The following is a 16,853-nucleotide window of genomic DNA, read 5'->3' on the forward strand; positions in this document are numbered from 1 at the left end:
TTTTGATGATTTCCAAAAAGAATTATTGGATTATGTTTATAAACTGATCTTTTCCTCTGGGCATATTAGATTATATTGGATTCATAGGTTTACTTGATTGAGTAATTATGTAAACCTCTTATGCCAGTAGGGCATTGAGTTCCCACCCTTTGGTGGGTGGGGACTCACAGATAAAAGGCATGGCAAAGGACAGAGTTAAGGGTTCTTAATGTTGGAGTTTTGATGTTGGAGTTTGATGCAGGTCTTAAGCTGGAGCCCCAGGGAGAGAGACAGAGCCATTCACTGACCTTGTGGAGAGAGTCTCTTAGTCTACAGCTGACCTTGTGGAGAAAACAGAGGTGCTGAGCCCAGAGGAACCCAGGAAGCCTGAACCCTCACAGACGTCGGCAGCCATCTTGCTCCAACACATGAAAATAGACTTTAGTGAGGGAAGTAACTTATGCTTTATGGGCTGGTATCTGTAAGCTCCTACCCCAAATAAATACCCTTTATAAAAACTAACCAAATTCTGGTATTTTGCATCAGCACCCCTTTGGCTGACTAATACTGTGAGTATAAAGTATTCATAAAAAAACAGAAATTAAAGAGTTTGCAAAAAAGAATACACCTTTTCAGGAAATATTAAAGGAGGCTTTAGAACCTGAAATAAAAAGAAAGGAGAGGCTTGGAGAGGAGTTCAGAAGAAAAAACAGCAGAAGAGTAAAAATAGAGACAAAAATATGATATGACATATGAAAACCAAAGAATAAGATGGTGGAAGTAAATAGTGCATTTATAGTAATATCACTTAATGTAAATGGATTAAACTCCCCAATCAAAAGATAGAGGCTGACAGAATAGATTAAAAAATAGGAGCCATCCATATGCTGCTTACAAGAAACTCACCTTAGACCAGGGGATACAAAAAGGCTGCAAATGAAAGGTTAGAAAAAGATACTCCAGGGAAGAGGATTTGGCTCAACTGATAGAGAATCTACCTACCACATGGGGGGTCCAGGGTTCAAACTCAGGGCCTCCTGACCCACATGGTGAGCTGGCCACACGCAGTGCTGATGCGCACAAGGAATACCGTGCCACATAGGGTTGCCCCTGCATAGGGGAGCCCCGTGTGCAAGGAATGCGCCCCTGTAAAGAGAGCTGCCCTGTGCAAAAAAAAAAGTGCAGCCTGTCCAGGAGTGGTGCCGCACACACAGAGAGCTAACACTGCAAGATTATACAACAAAAAGAGACACAGATTCCTGGTGCCACTGACAAGAATCCAAGCGGACACAGAAGTATACACACAGCTAATGGACACAGAGAGCAGACAATGGAGGGTGGGAGGGAAGGGGAGGGAAAGGGAAAGAAATAAATAAAAAATAAATCTTTAAAAAAAAGAAAAAAGAAAAAGATATTCCATGTAAATAGTAACAAAAAAAATCAGGAGTAGCTATACTAATATCAGACAAAACAGACTTTAAGTGCAAAAAAGTTATAAGAGATACAGAAGGCCATTATATATTAATAAAAGGGACAATCCACTAGGAAGATACAAGTCATAAATATCTATGTGCTTAATCAGGGTGCCACAAAATACATGAGACAAACTCTGGCAAAACTGAAGAGAGAAAAAGACATCTCTACAATAATTGTTGGAGACTTCAACAACCCACTTAAATCATTAGATAGAACCACCAGACAGAAGATCAACAAGGAAACAGAGGGAAGTGGACTTGGCCCAGTGGTTAGGGTGTCCGTCTACCACATGGGAGGTCCCTGGTTCAAACCCTGGGCCTCCTTGACCCGTGTGGAGCTGGCCCACGTGCAGTGCTGATGCACGCAAGGAGTGCCGTGCCACACAGGGGTGTCCCCCGCGTAGGAATGTCCCCCATGTAGGGGAGCCCCACGCGCAAGGAGTGTGCCCAATAAGGAGAGCCGCCCAGTGCAGAAGAAAGTTCAGCCTGCCCAGGAATGGCGCCACACACATGGAGAACTGACGCAGCAAGATGACTCAACAAAAAGAGATACAGATTCCCATGCTGCTGACAACAATAGAGGCGGACAAAGAAGAACATGCAGCAAAATGGACACAGACAACGGGGGGGGGGGGGGGGGGGGGAGGGAGTGGAGAGAAATAAATAAAAATAAATCTTAAAAAAAAACAAAAAACAAGGAAACAGAGAACTTGAACAATATGATAAATGAGTTAGACCTAAGAGACATATACAGAACACAGCATCCAAACTCAGTGGACTATACTTTCTTCTCAAGTGCCCATGGATCTTTCTCCAGGATAGGCGACATGTTAGGGCACAATGCAGCTCTCAATAAATATAAAAAGATTAATTTTACAAAGCACCTTCTCAGATCATAATGGAATGACACTAGAAATCAACATTAGGAAAAAAGTAAATTCGCAAATGTGTAGAGGCTGAACAACATATTCCCAAATAATCAGGGGGGTCAAAGAAGTAATTGCAAGTAAAATCAGTAAATATATTGAGACAAATGAAACGAGAATACAACTTATCAAAACTTATGGGATACAGCAAAGGCATTTGTAGATGAAATTTGTAGCCCTAAATGCCTGTATTAAAAAAGAAGAAAGAGCTAACCTAAAGATTTAACTGAACAACTAGAAAAACTAGAAAAAGAACAGCAAACCAATCCCAATGCAAGAAGAAAAAAACAGTAAAGATTAGAGCAGAGGGAAGCGGATGTGGCTGAAGTAATTGGGCTCCCATCTACCATATAGGAGGTCCAGGGTTCGGTTCCCGGGGTCCTCTGGCAAAGGCAAGCTGGCCCATGAGGCGAGCTGGCCCACGTAGAGTGGTCCTGCATGGCGTGCTGGCCTATGCAGGAGTTCTGGCCTGCGTAGGAGTGCTGGACCACGCGGAGAGCTGGCACAGCAAGATGATGCAACAGAAAGAGACACAGTGAACAGACAATAAGAGACAAAGCAGACCAGGCAGCTGAAGTGGTGCAAGAGATTGAGTGCCTCTCACCCACTCCGGAATGTCCCAAGATTGGTTCCTGGTGCCCTAACTAAAGAGAAGACAAGCAGACACAGAAAACACACAATGAATGGACACAGAAAGCAGATAGCAAGTGCAAAACAATGAGAGGGGGCAGGAATAAATAAATAAATCTTTAAAAAAAAAGGTTTAGAACAGAAATAAATGAAATTGAGAACAAAAAAACAATAGAGAAAAATCAACAAAACCAAAAGCTGGTTCTCTGAGATCAATAAACTTGACAAAACCCTAGCTTGACTAACAAAGGAAAACAGAGAGAAGATATAAATAAATACAATCAGAAATGAAAGGGTGGAAGTTACAAATGATGCCACAGAAATAAAAAGAATCATAAGAGAATATTATGAGAAAATGTATGCTAACAAACTAGAAAACCTAGTTGAAATGGACAAATTCCTAGAAATGAAAAAACAACCTACAATGACACTAAAAGAAATAAAAGAACTTAACAAACCAATCACATTTAAAGAGATTGAATCTGTCATCAAAAATCTCCCAGCAGGGGAAGCGGATTTGGCCCAGTGGTTAGGGGGTTCATCTACCACATGGCAGGACCGCGGTTCAAACCCCGGGCCTCCTTGACCCATGTGGAGCTGGCCCATGTGCAGCAGTGCTGATGCGCGCAAGGAGTGCCGTGCCACGCAGGGGTGTCCCCCGCGGAGGGGAGCCCCATGCACAAGGAGTGCACCCCGTAAGGAGAGCCGCCCAGTGTGAAAGAAAGTGCAGCTTGCCCAGGAATGGCGCAGCACACACAGAGAGCTGACACAACAAGATGACGCAACAAAAAGACACAGATTCCCACGCGGCTGACAACAACAGAAGCAGACAAAGACGACGACGCAGCAAATAGACACACAGAACAGACAACTGGGGCGGGGGAGGGGAGAGAAACAAATAAATAAATCTTAAAAAAAAAAAAGAAACAAGGAAGACGAACAGACACAGCAAGTGAAATACAAGGTGGTGGGGAGAAATAAATAAAATAAATCTTTAAAAAAAAAAAAATCTCCCAGCAAAGAAAAGTGCAGGACCAGATGGCTTCACAGGTAAATTCTACCAAGCATTTTGAAAACAATTAACACCAATCCCATTGAAACTCTTCCAAAAAATTAAACAGGAGGGAAAATTATCCAACACATTTTATGAAGCCAACATCAATCTAATACCAAAGCCAGATAAAGATACTACGTGAAAATTACAGACCAATCTCTCCAATGAACATAAGATGCAAAAATTCTCAACGAAATACTTGCAAATCGAATCCAACAGCTTATCAAAAGACTTCTACATCATGACCAAGTGGGATTTATTCCTGGCATGCAAGGCTGGTTCAGCATAAGAAAACTAGTCAATGCAATATACTATATTAACAAATTGAAGGAAAAAACCCACATGATCATCTCAATCGATGCAGAAAAGGCAGTTGACAAAATCCAGCATCCTCTTTTGATAAAATCACTTCAAGATAGGAATAGAAGGAAAATTCCTCAATTTGATAAAAGGCATGTATGAAAAACCCACAGCCAACATCATACTCAATGTGGAAAGGTTGAAAGCTTTCCCTCTAAGATTGGGAACAAGACAAGGAGGCCCACTGCCACCATTGTTATTCAATATTGCACTAGAAGTTCTAGTTAGGGCAATTAGACAAGGCGGAAAAAAAAGGCATCCAAATAGGAAAAGAGGAAGTAAAACTCTCACTGTCTCCAGATGACATGATCCTGTACTTAGAAAATTCTAAAGTATCCACAACAAAGTTACTTGAGCTAATAAATGAGTTCAGCAAAATGGCAGGATATGAGACCAACACACAAAAGTCAATAATGTTTTTGTTCACTAGTACTGAACAATCTGAGTAGGAAATCAGGGGGAAATTCCATTTACAATAGCAACAAAAAGACTCAAATACCTAGGAATCCATTCAACCAAATAAGTTCAGGACCTATATGCAGATATTATAAAAGGACCTAAACAAATGGAAAGACATTCTGTGTTCATGGATTAGAAGAATAAATATTGTGAAGATGTCAATCTTACCCAAACTGATTTATAGATTCAAGGCAATACCAATCAAAATCCCAACAGCTTAATTTACAGAATTAGAAAAGACAATTACCAAACTCATTTGGAAGGGAAAGCGCATCCCAATAGTCAAAAAGCATTCTAAGAAAGAAGAGCATATGGGAGGAATTTCACTGCCTGACCTTAAAATAGTGGTCAAAACAGCATGATACTGGCATAAAGATACACATTGATCAGTGGAATAGAATTGAGAATCCAGAAACAAACCCCTATGTGTACAGTCAACCAGTTTTTGACAAATCTACCAAGTTAATGTTATCAGGACAAAACAGTCTCCTCAACAAATGGTGCTGGGAGAACTGGATATCTATGACCAAAAGAATGAAAGAGGACCCCTATCTCACTCCCTACACAAGAATCAACTCAAAATGGATCAAAGACCTAAATATAAAAGCCAGGACCATAAAATTACTAGAAGAAAATGTAGGGAAACATCTTCAAGACCTTGTAGTAGGTGGTGATTTCTTGGACCTTACACCCAAAGCATGCGCAACAAAAGAAGAGAGATAAATGGGACCTCCTCAAAATTAAACACTTTTGTACCTCATAGGACTTTGTTAAAAGGGTGAAAAGGCAGCCAACTCAATGGGAGAAAATACTTGGGAATCCATAAATCAAATAAGGGTTTAATATCCAGGATATATAAAGAGATGTTACAACTCAACAATAAAGACAAATGAGGGAAGTGGATGTGGTTCAAGTGATAGGGCTTCCGCCTACCATATGGGAGGACCTGGGTTAGATCCCTGGGACCTTCTGGTGAAAAAAAAAAAAAGAAGAGAAAGCATGCCTGCATGGTGAGCCAAGTACCTGTGAAGTGAGCTGAGTGTCCGTGCAGAGCACAGTGCCCATGCGGTGAGCCAGTGGCTGTGCAAGTGAGTCACGCAGCAAGATAATGCAACAAAAAGAGATGAAGGGGAGAGTCAAGACAAAGCACAGCAGAAACCAGGAACTGAGGTGGTGCAGCTGACAGGGAAACTCTCTCAACATCAGAGGTCCCCAAGTTCGAATCCCGGTGAATCCTAGAGGAGAAAAAATGAGAAGACAAAAAGAGAAATAGATACAGAAGATCACACAGAAAATGGACACAGACAGCAAAAACAGCAGGGCTGGGGGAAGGGGAGGGGAAGGAGGAAAATAAATAAATAAATAAATCTTAAAAAAAAAAAAAAAAGACAAATGACCCAATTAAAAAATGGGCAAAAAACTCAAATAGAGTCCAAAGAAATACAAATGGCAAACAAATACATCAAGAAATACTAACCATCACTAATGAGTAGGGAAATGCAGATCAAAGCTACAAGGAGAAACCATTTCACACCTATCAGAATGGCCACTATTAAAAAGACAGAGGGAAGCACACTTGGCCCAATGGATAGGGTGTCCGCCTACCACATGGGAGGTCCATGGTTCAAACCCCAGGCCTCCTTGACCCGTGTGCAGCTGGCCCATGGGCAGCACTGATGTGCACAAGGACTGCCATGTCACGCAGGGGCGTCCCCGTGTAGGGGAGCCCCATGCGCCAGGAGTGTGCCCCGTAAGGAGAGCTGCCTAGTGCGAAAGAAAGTGCAGCCTGCCCAAGAATGGTGCCACACACACAGAGAGCTGACACAACAAGATGACGTAACAAAAAGAAACACAGATTCCCAGTGCCACTGATAATGATAGAAGCGGTCACAGAAGAACACACAGCAAATGGACACAGAGAGCAGATAACTGAGGGGGGGGGGAGAGAAATTTTTTAAAAATGCTTTAAAAAAAATAAAAAATAAAAAGACAAGAGAACTACAAGTGTTGGAGAGGATGTGGAGAGATCAGAACACTTACTCACTGTTGGTGGGAATGCAGAATGGTACAGCCACTGTGGAGGACAGTGGCAGTTCCTAAAGAAGTTGAATATAGACTTCCCACGTGATCTTGCAATACCAGTACTGGATATATACCCAGAAGAGCTGAGAGCAGTGACACAGACATCTGCACACCTATGTTCATAGTGGTGTTATTCACGATTTCCAAAAGTTGGTAACAACCCAGGTGTGTCCATCAACCAATGAATAGATAAACAAACTGTGGTATATTCACCTGATGGAATAGTATGCAGCTTTAAGAAGAAATGAAGTTGTAAAGCATATGACAACATGGATGAAACTGGAGGACATTATGTTGAGTGAAGCAAGCCAGACACAAAAGGACAAATACTGTACGATTGCATTACTATGAACCAAATATATTGTGTAACATATTGCATGATTTTTAAAAATTTTAGTATGTATACAGTACATTTGAGAAATGGAAGTTTTTATTCAACTGTTTTCTTTTTTAATTGTATTTTCAATTATTAAATGCACAAAAGTTAAAAAAAAAAAAGTAATAGGATTTTTACATGGAAATGGCAGGTAAAACAAGAGAATTTAGATTGTTTGAAAGCCAAAGAGAAAGATTTTCTTAAATAAGATTGTGTGTAGATATATTTTCAAAAGTCTCTGCTGTTTATGGCAGAACCAAAAATACAAGTAGAGTTCTTTCCAACACAATCATTTTCTAGTAGCTCCCTATCTAGTCCAACCTGCAACTGGGGGGGCTATTTAATGTTAGTAGATGAGTCACTTACACAGCTGAGGAATCTTTCTATTCACAGTGAACAATGAGGGGTGGAGGAGAAAAGGGCACTGAGCTTCATTTCCTTGGGCAATCTGGTCAAATTCTGGATTTTATAGAATGCCATGGAGCTTTTTCATATCCTCTATCTATGGTCTTAGATATATCCTGAAAGCAAGCCATTGCCTTCAAAAGGACAAGGACAGGAAGGAAAAGCATCATGTTACATGGGACAGGGTCCTGAGGACATAACATAGGCTGCTAAAAGTTAAATCTGGAGATAATAGGAAAAACTGAGGAACCCAATCATACCTTAGCAACAGCTGGGGAAAGTGAATTAGCAAATTCATTTTGTAGTAATTTGGGTTCATTCATAGTGATAAAAGAGCAAACCATTACTGCCGAGGGGCCTTCCCTGCATCTACAAGCTCTCTTTCCTTGCTTATTTGGTCACTTAGCTATTCTGTTCAAAATAGAAAGCAAAAGCAGTCATGCTCCCACAGGTCTGTTCTCAGCCCTCTGTGGTCCCACAGAACACTCATCAGGGAATACATCTGTTTACTTTTTGGTCAGAGATCAGCTGTGAGGTTGCAGGGGTACCCTGTTTGAAATACAGAAACTTCTCTGGGGAAGGGCTACAAAAATATCCATGTTTCCTATAATTTTACCAAAAAGATAGCATCCAAATGATAGGATATCTTTAGTATAAACACATTTTCAGACAGATATTCTTCTTATCTGAATTGCTTTCCCTCTCTTTTCTTTATGGATAAAGGGACAGAGAGGAATTAGTTACATTTCAATTCCCTCTTTAACCAGTTTCAGGTCTACAATGTTCATCCACTGGGATAGAAAATCCAGATGAACTGGCAGACCACCCTCCAGCAATGCTTGAAAAGGCAGGAAAATCCAGAGTCAGCAAGTGGGAAAATAAAGCATATTCGATTTATTAAAATGGTCACATATCTATGCAGTATTTGGCATTTTATACGAAATATTGTATTGGGACAAGGCAATTGGGTCTTGGCAATTGGTACTAGTAAATTAAACGATAAACAGTAATATTTACTTTCATTTTTAAAGGAGACATTTAAAAAAAAAGTCTGTTTCCACAATATTCTTGAACTATCAGTATAAAATAACACATCAACAAAACATTAAAGGTCAATAACTACCATGAATACAAGACTTCTCTTTTATTTGTGATTTTGCAGAGGTTCAAACCAGCAAATAAAAGTCAATTGACTTTTCACATAAAGGGAATTAGTTACTCCACTATTATATTTAGAGTCATAATCAAAACCCTACCTGAGCCATCATGCTCTTATTTCACTGATGTTGGTGATGAAGGTCAAGAGCTTTGATTACCATGAAAGTGAGAGCAAAAGTTCTATTGGTTCAAGCAATTTATAAAAACAAAACAAAAAATCCCTACCTGAAAAATGTAATACAAAACAGAACTTTGTCTCAAAAGATTGTGCAAAATTTATAACTGGCATTAAAAAATAACAAATAAACTGTGAAGGTTTGGTCCCCATTCCCTTTCTGATGCGTGTGCTCTGGTCTCTCAGGACAGTGGTTTTCAAAGCCTGGTGTGTATCAGAACAATCTGGAGTGTCAACAGAGAATATAGAGGCAGAGGCTTGTTTCAGTAGGAAAGGTCTGGGCCTCTGTATCTTTACCAAGTTCCCTAGCAATGGTTTTCCAAACCAGGCTGATCAGCATGACCTGTGGAGTTTTGGGAAACAAAAACAAACAAAACAAACAAATTCCTGGGCTTCACTTCTGGAAATTTTGATTCAGAAGTTAGGACCTGGAATTCTTAAAACACTTTAATTTTTAATTTTTTTTTAAACAAACATCTGAGGTGATTTTTAATCAGGCAGGTTTGGAAACCACTGACTTAAAGACACTTAACTAAGGTCTATCAGAGAACCTAAAATCTCTGAGTCCACTAAGAATATTCATAAGTTCAGGTAGGTTATAAATCACCAACCTAGAGAAGATTTAACAAAGTAAAGTGTCTAAGAGTGATTTGGTACTAAAACCCTACCCAATTTAGCAGTTAAATTACCTAGTGATTTTCTGTCTCTCCATTGTCCAGTCCCAGGCCAACTCCTATACATCATATGTTTCCTATGGTTGTTAAGTGCTAGCCACTCAAAGTGTTCCCACAGGAATTAGTTCTGTTAACCTCTTCTTCTATCCAGATTCCTAGAACTGACAGAAACAGATCTATTTCATGGCACAACAGCCAAATAATGTCACTTGCAGCACTATGAATCAAGCATATCAACCCCAAAACCTGCAAATCTTTCCCCCACTCTAGATATTAGAAAAATCTAATGTGAGGATTAATTTCTTTGTGGAAATAAATGCTCTCTTCACACATGATAGATAATTTTAAAACTTGACTATTCCCAAAGCCAAACAAAAGAAAGCTAATTATGACTTTAGAAGCTTCAGAAACAGTGACTTTTGGGTCACCTCCAGTAGTCCAAAACCCATATATGTCCAGCTCCCCTCCTCTTGCATCCCAGAATCATATTTATATCAAAGTCCAAGACAGAAAAAATCTGAAAGTAACAAGCTACAAGGACTTTGGGAAATGACTTTTGATCTTGTTTTCCTCTCAATCTTGTCATAATATGAACATCCACCAAATGGAAAAACAAGCTCAAAAGCAACAGAGAATTATGATTTTTAAAACACAGGTGCTGATTCTAAGACTTCCCACAAAATTCCAGACACTGAATTGAGGGACGAGATGATCCTTATACAGAAGGCACTAACTTGGCCACATCAGCCAAAGGCAGGTCAGAGCAAACATCCAGGAAGTGCAGGAATGCAATGGACTTCAAGTGTCTCTTCTAACTGATGATGGGTCTCTCTACTGGATAGTCAGCAGGAGACAGTTCAAATATACTTAATAAAACTGCTGGGTGGGCAACCAAAGGGAAGAGATGGAAGGAATTCCTAGAACTGGAAGGAAAAACAAGAAGTCAAATACTAGCAGCAGGTCCAGCTGGAGGAGGACTTGGTTTGTAGGTTGATATAGTTCCCTTGGGTAGACAAAGACATGATGTCTTCTTTGGAATTGCTCATCATCTTTTCAATGAGAACTCTAAAAAATAAACAAAAATAAACAAAAAATAAGCCTGAGAAGCTGGCTGGAGGAAAGGGAGAAATGGCAGACCTTGTCTGTCTTATCACCAGACTTCATTCAGAAAAGCCACAAGTTTAAGTGCCCCTTTGTCACCAGGTATCTCAAGCAAGAAGACAGCATTCCTGACCTTCAGAGGCTAGCCTTCCAACAACTTGATTGATTCTTGTTTGCTCAGAAACAAGAAAAGAGGGTCCATGGGGTTGCCATGGCAGATGCGTGAGCCTGTGTGCCTATACCCAGAACAGCATGAGCTACTCACCTCATGGCCTCGTTAATATTTTTATTCTCCTTGACCGATGTTTCTGTCCAACCTGTGAAACCGTTCTCTTTGCTGAACCGGTCAATCTGGTCCCGGCTCACTGCCCAAGGGGACAGATCACACTGGCAAAAAGAATAAATAAAGGCAACACCATAAACGACCTGGGAATAGGAACATTGCTCCAATACCTGTGACTTGAAAACATTCCCCCACCAATGGCTCAGAACACCAGTATCTAAAATCTATAGTGAGGGAAGCAGATTTGTCTCAACTGATAGAGCCTCTGCCTACCACATAGGAAGTCCAGGGTTCAAACCCAGGGCCTCCTGACCTGTGTGGTGAGCTGGCCCACACGCAGTGCTGATGCATGCAAGGAATGCTGTACCACACAGGGGTGCCCCTGCATAGGGGAGCCCCACGTGCAGGGAGTGTTCCCCTCAAGGAGAGCCACCCCGAACGAAAAAAGCACAGCCTGCCCAGGAGTGGTGCTGCACACATGGAGAGCTGATGCAGCAAGATGACGAAACAAAAAGAGACACAGATTCCTGGTGCCGCCAACAAGAATACAAGCAGACAAAGAACACACAACAAATGGACACAGACAGCAGACAATGTGGGGTGGGGAGGAGGGGGAGAAGGGGAGAGAAATAAATAAAAAATAAATCTTAAAAATAAATAAATAAATAAAATCTACAGCTAACATTCTTCCCAAAGAAAGTCTCACTCTCAACGTCCTTCGAAAAGTGATAGGGATGATTTCACCAACTTTAAAGGGGAAATGGATATCCAGAATCGAAGAGTCCTTCTTTTTTTTGAGGTACTGGGGGTTGAACTTGGGACCTTATACATGTGAAGCAAGTATTCAGCCACTGAGCTACACCTGCTCCCCAGAGAGCATTTTTAAACACACTCCTTGACCATAGAGAAAGGCCAGGGACCATTTTGCTAGGTGACCACATACCTTGTTGGCCAAGAGCAGACAGGGCACGGGCTCTCCACTGGGCAGCGTCAGCTTGCTGTCCAGGTCCTGTTTCCATCTTTGACTGTTGCTGAAGGTAGTGGCATTGGTAACATCAAACATAATTACGCAGGCAGAGGCATCCCGATAGTACAGTCGGGTCATAGAAGTGAAGCGCTCCTGTCCTGTGGAGAGGGAGAGATCTCTGCAGGAGGTGATCCTGAGAGCCAGGTTTAGTCCCCTTTCTGACACCTGTCTTCTCTACCTTAATGTGGTGTGGGGCAGTATGTGTAGTGGTTAAAAGTCCAAATCCCTACTCCACTCCACCACCTACTATCTAAGTGACTGTGGGAAAAGTAAGTGCTCAGTTGATTTCTCATCTATAAAGTAGGGATAAAAGCTGTCACTCAGTCAAGGGTTGTTGTGAGGATTAATGAGTCAGTGTATCTGAAATGCTTAGAAGAGGTCTTGGCACATAAGTGTTGCAATTATTATTGTCTCTATTTTCTAGGTATCTTGTTTCTCACCAAGATCAGCTGAAAACTTAGAAAAAGCACCCTCATCCTGCAGGGAAAGTATCTACCTGTAGTCTGGACAATCCAGCACCTTGCCAGCCAGTCCCTCCAGTCACACAGAGACCACTCTTCATCTGTTCAGGGGCAAAACTTTCAGCTTATGTATCCTGAGAACAACTCAATCATTCCAGTTTCAGGAAGAAAAAAAAAAAGGTTTTGCTGCCTCGCTTTTTCTCCGTGAGCTTGCTGGCTAACTGAAATTTCTTCCCGTGTACCTACCCTGCCTTCCCAGCTCACCTGCAATATCCCAGAGCTGGAGCCGGACCATCTCTGAGTCAGACCACTGGAGAACCTTCAGAGCAAAATCCACTGAAAATATACATGTATTATGCTTTAATAACATTGACCTCTAAAAAATCCATAGGAAATCCCCAACCAAATATTCAGATACAAAACTGCAATCTCATTTACTTCTAATCCCTCAGTAGGCCGAGGTGAGCCCACACTCATGTATTGAGTGTGGGGCAGATAATTCATATTCACTCTCCAAAGCAGTCTCCAGTTTTTACTGTCCTGTCAAACCAATTTACTTGTGTCAAAGGCTGGGGACAGGAGGGTGGGAATAATTATGAAAACAACTCCTAATCTCAGGTTCAACAGTTCCTGGGAAATTTAGGGGGTTTTCTCAGGGAAGGGTTGATGGAGATGAAGGGGAAAATTAGGGTAAAGATAGACACTTCTGTATCTTCCACATTCAATTTCACTGGTTTCTAATCTAACTCTATTATGAAAAAACAACACACCCTAGGGAATTCTACATCTTCCATAAGGCTGTAGGAATTATTCCACACAGCATTCTCAGGGGGGGAAAAATCCAGACAGTATGGATAGTGCTTACGAGCTGTGCTGGAATCCACCACCACACCTGAACAGTACTGCAGGAGTGGTGAAGAGTCCATGAGTTAAGGCTGAATGAGCAATCCGGGGGGAAAAGCTTTCTGACAAGGATTTAAAGGATAGTTTCTGAGATTTGGACATATATTTTCCCACATCTGTGGTAGGAATAAAAGCTTACAGAAATTTAGAATAAATACTGAAAAAAATTAGCTGGAGTCAATGATATTCTTTACTAAGTGTAAACTCGAGCAATTGCTAAAAGCTAATTAGTAGGACACTTTTAACCCAAATCCATGAAATAACGAACCTCATACTATTTGGGGCTGGGGGTGGGGCAGAGTGATCAGGAAACAAGTCTTTGGAATTTTAAATCTTTAATTTTGCTGGATGTTCTTACGGAGAAGGGGGATGTTTTAATTGCAACATAAATACTTGTGAATTTTTAAATTCCATATGAACACTGGCACACATCTTCAAAATTCAGGTTAGTACAATTTTTTCCCCCTCTATAAAGAGTTCTTTTAACAGAGAGAAAGGTTTAATTATTCTGCCCCTTCATCATCTCTTTTTCAGCTAAACATTTTCTAATTAAGGAAAAGGCATCTCTACCTCTAGGAAAAAGTTCAGTCTGAGTCCAAAGGCCTCACCTAGGAAAGAAATGAATTAACTCTTGGTGTCCCCTTCCTTCCTTCCTTTTAGGGAAAAATGGGTGGGAAAGTAAGTCAGAGAAGTGGCATATTTCACATTCTTCAACGAATTCCTAGGTTGCCTTTAAGCAATACATGAACCACAAACACACTGCTCATCAGCTCAGGTAAGCATCTGATTTTGTGGTCCAGGGGGTCTCTGTCAGAGATTTTGTTTCTTCCACCTCGCCCAGGCAGCCCCATAACAAAGCTAGGGCCCTTCAGATCACATTAGTGTCCTCAATTCTCCCCTCAAGGTCAGGTTAAACACCTTTCTGTTCCTTCCTCAAAGGTGACAGGCAGGACTACAGTTCCAGCTGGCACCTGATCAAGTCCTGCAGAGGGTCTCAGCGGCCTATGCTGCTCGCCACGATTTTTCCGTGACAGCTTCGAAGCCTGCAGCAGGAGACTCGAGTTCACAGCCCGCAAAACGCAGGAATCACTTATATCTCATCCATCCTTCCCCATTTTTCAATTTCACACCGTCGTCCTATCTATCTCTTTCCGGGCAGTGGGCCCAGGCTGAGAAAGCCTAATTGGGGAAATCTAAAAGAGGCATGCAAACCAAGACACCCAGTTACGTCCTCCGGGATCCCAGACCCGGCACTTCCCGACCCTTCCCGAGGAAGGACTCAGAGACGCCAATCCCGCCCCGAGCCCCCACTCTCGTCGTACTCCCCCCGGCGAGGTCTCACCTCCCACCGTAGACTTGTAGTGTTTGCTGAAGCTGTCCTGGGAATACCGCTGGACCAGCGACGTCTTCCCCACCGCGGCGTCCCCCACCACCAGCACCTTGAACAAGTGGTCGCGGCTGCCCATGGCGGGCCCGCGGCGTGTGCGTCCGAGCGAGGCGCGGAGTGCGGGCGTCGCTCGTTTTAACCCCTTTGGCCTCGGACCCTCTTCAAACTGAAGTTGGGCATTCTCGCCCACTGCCCGTTGGGACTGCTGTGACGAGAAAGCCAAAAGAGAAAAAGGAAACTTTACACCCAACCTATACGCGCTTCCTCTCCGCGCGGCCGCAGCCTGGGTGGGGCGCAGGGCGCGGGCTCGAGCCCCGGGTGGTTCGCACCTTCTCACCCTCCCGGCCCCGCTGCCGAGAAACTGGACGCGACACGGTGGTGCCTCAGCCACAGGGATTTCCCCGGAGCGAGCGGCTTCAGCGTGGGAGTGAGCCCGAGCCAGCTTATTTCACCGCCGAGGCCAGAAGAGGAGGACTCACCCCTCAAGGCACAAACCAAACTCGGGGGAAGCAGCACTCCACACCTTTAACTCCGGAACCCTGACCCTGCCCGGGCGGCGCCTCAGCAAGCGCGTCACTTGTAGGGTTCCTTGCAGCACTACATTTCCCACCTCACCTCGCGGGAAGAGAACTAGCCGAGTCCGGAGACGCGCCCCGAGGCCTTCTGGGAAATGTAGTTTCTGAACCTCTTTTGTTTTTAAAAACCTAAACAAACTTTCACGGTTTTCAAACCCCCGTAATCTCTCATCGTTTGAAACCCTAGTTTAAAAGAATTCTGGATCAGGAAAGATCTTTCAAAGGCGACTTTATCGACATGATCTCACCTGCCTAAATCTGTCCCGGATAGTCTTCAGTTCTTTTCAAGGTTTTATGAAGCTAAGATTTAAAAGTAGTCCATAAATTTCGTGAATTATTCCATTAATAAAAACTCACACCTCATGCCCCATGCTCCAAGTGAAGCCATTTCCTATTCCTTCAAGTAGATGGACAAGCTCAGGGCTTTATTAACGTGATGGTTAGATTTCCTAGTGCTCATATCACCAGGCAAGTTCAGAGAAATTTGACCTAACACCCACCCTTAGAAAAACTCAATGCCCAAAGTTATAGCATTTAATAACCTACCACAGCAATAAATACAGATAGAAAACAAGAGACAGTTCCTCATTCTCACTTCCACAATCCCTCTTCCAGCTGTAGTACTCATACATCATTTGAGCTGGAAGGTCTTCGGAGCACACTGGGAGTCCTGCTCCATTTGTTACTCCTGTTGCACTACACTTTTTCTAATAGTTTTAATTTTTTAGGCTGTAACTTATCTAACCTGGCTATCCATTAGGCAGGAGGTAAGAGGACATGACCTTCATGGCAAGCAAAATGAGCTGTATTTTCTATGCTTTTTCCAAGGAGAGAAGTAAAAGCAGTAGGACCAGGGGAAAACGCCCAGGGGGCTGGACACGGTGAAATCCTGCTCAGGTTTGTCGTAGCGGCCACTACTTAACTTTCTGCGAGGAAAGAACGGCAGCATGGTTCACAACTTATTTAGCCCAAAATGTTTGTTAGTTTAGATATATACGAGGTCAGGCTATTTACTATATCTTTCTTTTTTTTCCGAACAAATCCATTTTTAAAAAACTTTATTTTGTACATTTAATAATTGAAAATATAAACAATAATTAAAAACGAAAAAGAAAACACAGTTGAATAAAGATACACATCAATTAAATGTACTGGCACATATAAACTTTTTTTGAACGTTACACATTATATATATATATACATATACATATACATATTTTTTTAACATTTATTTTATTCATTTCTTTCTCCCCCCTTCACTCCGCTCCCTGCCCCCCCCCCCCATTGTCTGCTCTTTGTGTAGATTCACTGTGTGTTCTTCTGTGTCTGCTTGCATTCTTGTCAGGTGGCACAGGGAATCTGT

The 16,853-nt window shown here is 42.1% G+C and overlaps 1 protein-coding gene across 3 annotated transcripts; it reads right to left on the reverse strand.

Annotated features, from left to right (window-relative positions):
• Window positions 1-8,617: 8,617 nt before the first annotated feature.
• On the reverse strand, window positions 8,618-15,517 carry RAB29 (RAB29, member RAS oncogene family). 3 transcript variants are annotated; one of them, XM_004468785.3, is made up of 6 exons: window positions 15,439-15,517; window positions 14,871-15,120; window positions 12,890-12,961; window positions 12,081-12,262; window positions 11,120-11,241; window positions 8,618-10,818 (listed from the first exon to the last, which is right to left on the reverse strand). In XM_004468785.3, the coding sequence occupies exons 2-6, from the start codon at window positions 14,992-14,994 to the stop codon at window positions 10,704-10,706; spliced, it is 615 nt and encodes a 204-aa protein (XP_004468842.1). In that variant the 5' UTR covers window positions 14,995-15,120; window positions 15,439-15,517; the 3' UTR covers window positions 8,618-10,703. The 3 variants fall into 3 exon arrangements, with proteins under 3 accessions (XP_004468842.1, XP_004468840.1, XP_004468841.1); XM_004468783.3 differs by having other exon boundaries at window positions 15,245-15,516; XM_004468784.4 differs by having other exon boundaries at window positions 15,395-15,505.
• Between the last annotated feature and the right edge of the window lie 1,336 nt (window positions 15,518-16,853).

Source organism: Dasypus novemcinctus, chromosome 13 (genome assembly GCF_030445035.2).
Source record: "Dasypus novemcinctus isolate mDasNov1 chromosome 13, mDasNov1.1.hap2, whole genome shotgun sequence".
NCBI lineage: Eukaryota > Metazoa > Chordata > Mammalia > Cingulata > Dasypodidae > Dasypus > Dasypus novemcinctus.